Raw genomic sequence first — 2,455 nt, forward strand, 5'->3', positions numbered from 1 at the left:
GGGCTGGAAACAGACACCAAGCCTGGAGTTCTTCTCTGGTTCCCTCCTGTGGTGCTCCCGGAGTTTTTTGTTTGTGTTTTTAATGCAGCATGGATGGGATGCTGTCCTGGACTTCCCCTGGAGATTGATCTGTGCCCTCAGGGATGAGGAGCAAAAGCTCCTTGTGAGGGTGTTTGAGCTGTTGTCACTGCAGGGTGTCCCCCTCCTTACCAGTCTGTGCAGCAAACTGGTTTGTGCTCCCACCAGCTGTTAAATTCACTCTACTGCAGCCCTGATTTGGCTGTTCCTTTTTCAGGAACCTCTCCCACATCTTTCTGACAGAACAAGGAGTCAGTCCAGGAGCTCTCAGGTTGTGCTGTGTGAGGTGGCACCAGCTGAGTCTCTGCGATCAGCATTTAATGTTCTCCTGAGTGCTGGGCACTGCGCTGACCCCTGGCAGCCCCAGCAGTTCCTGGAAGTTGTGCTCCCCTCCCACAGGGAGCGGCCGTGCTTGGCTTCTCTCAGCGCTCACTCAGACCAGGGGGCAGAGGCAGTTTGGACTCCAGTCTGGGAGCAGCTGATTCAGTCCTGTCTGGAGGATGTGTGGGGTGTCTGTGTGTGTAATTTACATTTCCTCTGACGGTGTCTGGAACACGAGGTCAGGAGAGCTGATGCTCCAAGGAGTGCAGCTCTGCCCGTGCTGGCGCTGATTTGCATCCCTGCCTTGTTGTGTCTCAGGAGCAGGGATGGTGGTGGACTGGGAACAAGAAACCGGGCTCCTGATGACCTCGGGAGACGTGAGGATAATCCGGATCTGGGACACGGATCGGGAAATGAAAGTACAGGTAACACCTGCGTGCTTGTCCCAGCACCTTCTCCCTCCCGGAGCACCTCCCATGGGCCCAGTGCCCCAGAGCGCCTGAGCCTGCTCTGTGAGGAGCTGCCAGGTCCTGGAGCTCCTGCTGCCCTGCCCCCCTGCCCCCTCCCCCAGGGCCACGTTCCAAGATCAGTAAAACCACGCAGATACTCAGGGAGCATGTCAGGGCTCTCCTGGAAGCTGCTGTGCTGTTCTGGGTGGGCAGCAATGCTCGGGGAAGGTGAGGCTGTGCAGTCCAGAGGCAGGCACTGGGATGCAGAGGCGGGCACTGGGATGCAGAGGCGGGCACTGGGATGCAGGTTGGATTTCACATTAACATGGAACTGAAATAGTGTAAAAGCCTGTGGAAGCACCCACAGCTTTCTGTGCCGTGTAACAGGGAAAAGGCCCTGCCAGAGTTCGTGTCAGCCACAGTCACACGGAAGTTTCTCAGAAATTCCAAGGAGAAGCAGCTGGGCGGTGAGACTGGAGGCACCATGCTGGAATTAAAAGGAAGTGGAGTTTTCAAAGCTTCTTGAAATTAATTACCCTTGGATGAACATTAATTGCGACACTTTGACCCTGCGATGCAGGATAATTAAGCCTCTGTTCATCTTAATCACTTTCACATATTATTTTTTCTATGCAAATTAGGGAGCAGCAAAATTGAGGAGGTGAAAATCTTTTAAATGATGATGATTAATGATTGCACCGAAAGTATCTAAAAACATGTTGTTTCTTTTTTTAATTGGAAAGATTGGGTGTTGAAATTCAAGTGATTGGAACTTCCTGACTCAGTAACTGGGAAAGTGAGAATCAGCACAAAGAGCAGGAATAATCGAGGCGGATAAAGGTGCTTCCCTCCTTGAACTACAAAATCCCACACCTCTGGAAGCACTCGGGCTGGAGCTGGAGGAACAAGTGCTTCATTTGCACTTCTGCTGAGTGTTGCTGCTTCAAAGGAGGAGCTGGGGGTGGGCAGAGGCTGGAGCAGCCCCAGGCCTGGTGCCTCTCCCGGCTCAACCCAGGCTGGAGCAGCTCCAGAGGTGAATCTGCACAGAGGCACAAACAGCACTGAAGTGTGGAATGAGCTCCTGCAGCTCTGGCGGGGCTCCTGCACACGGGCCTGGGCTGTGGAAGGTGTTCCCATGGCAGGGGGTGGAATGAGAGGAGCTTTAAGGTCCCTCCCAACCCAAACCGCTTCCATGATTCCAGGATTGTCATTTCTGCTTTTGCAGAGCTGCTCAGCTTTTTTTACTAGTTTTAATTGAAAGTGTTTTTCCTCCAACAGGCACAGGGATTATTCTGAGCAATTCTTTTGCCTCCAGAAGCAGAAAAGGGGAAGTGGCAGCATGGGTGCCCGGCGTGTTCCCAGCACAGCTGTCCCTGCAGCTCCAGCTGCCTTTTTCCATGTCACTTCCCCAACACACGCCGTGTCTGGCGTCACTAATGAGATATGCTGCAAGTCCCTGTCATCCATGCCACAGCAGGGACGGGAGGGGGCACAGCACTGCCTGGCTTCTCTGGGGCTGTGCCGGGGCTGCAGAACTGCCAGGGGCCAAAGGGTCACTGGTGGGGCTCGGGGGCACCAGCGCTGCCTCTCCCTGCTGGGTGTGAGGA

The 2,455-nt window shown here is 54.2% G+C and overlaps 1 protein-coding gene across 4 annotated transcripts in view; it reads left to right on the forward strand.

The window, feature by feature from the left end:
* RPTOR (regulatory associated protein of MTOR complex 1) overlaps positions 1 to 1,563 on the forward strand; it is a 96,037-nt gene extending 94,474 nt beyond the window's left edge. For all 4 annotated transcript variants that reach the window (XM_017730244.1, XM_017730251.1, XM_017730255.1 and 1 more), the window contains one exon: positions 718 to 1,563. In XM_017730244.1, coding sequence (XP_017585733.1) covers positions 718 to 902 — 185 coding nt within the window. In that variant the 3' untranslated portion in view covers positions 903 to 1,563. The remainder of the gene's footprint in view (positions 1 to 717) is intronic.
* Positions 1,564 to 2,455: the final 892 nt, after the last annotated feature.

Source organism: Corvus brachyrhynchos, unplaced genomic scaffold (genome assembly GCF_000691975.1).
Source record: "Corvus brachyrhynchos isolate BGI_N302 unplaced genomic scaffold, ASM69197v1 scaffold340, whole genome shotgun sequence".
NCBI classification, from domain to species: Eukaryota; Metazoa; Chordata; class Aves; order Passeriformes; family Corvidae; genus Corvus; species Corvus brachyrhynchos.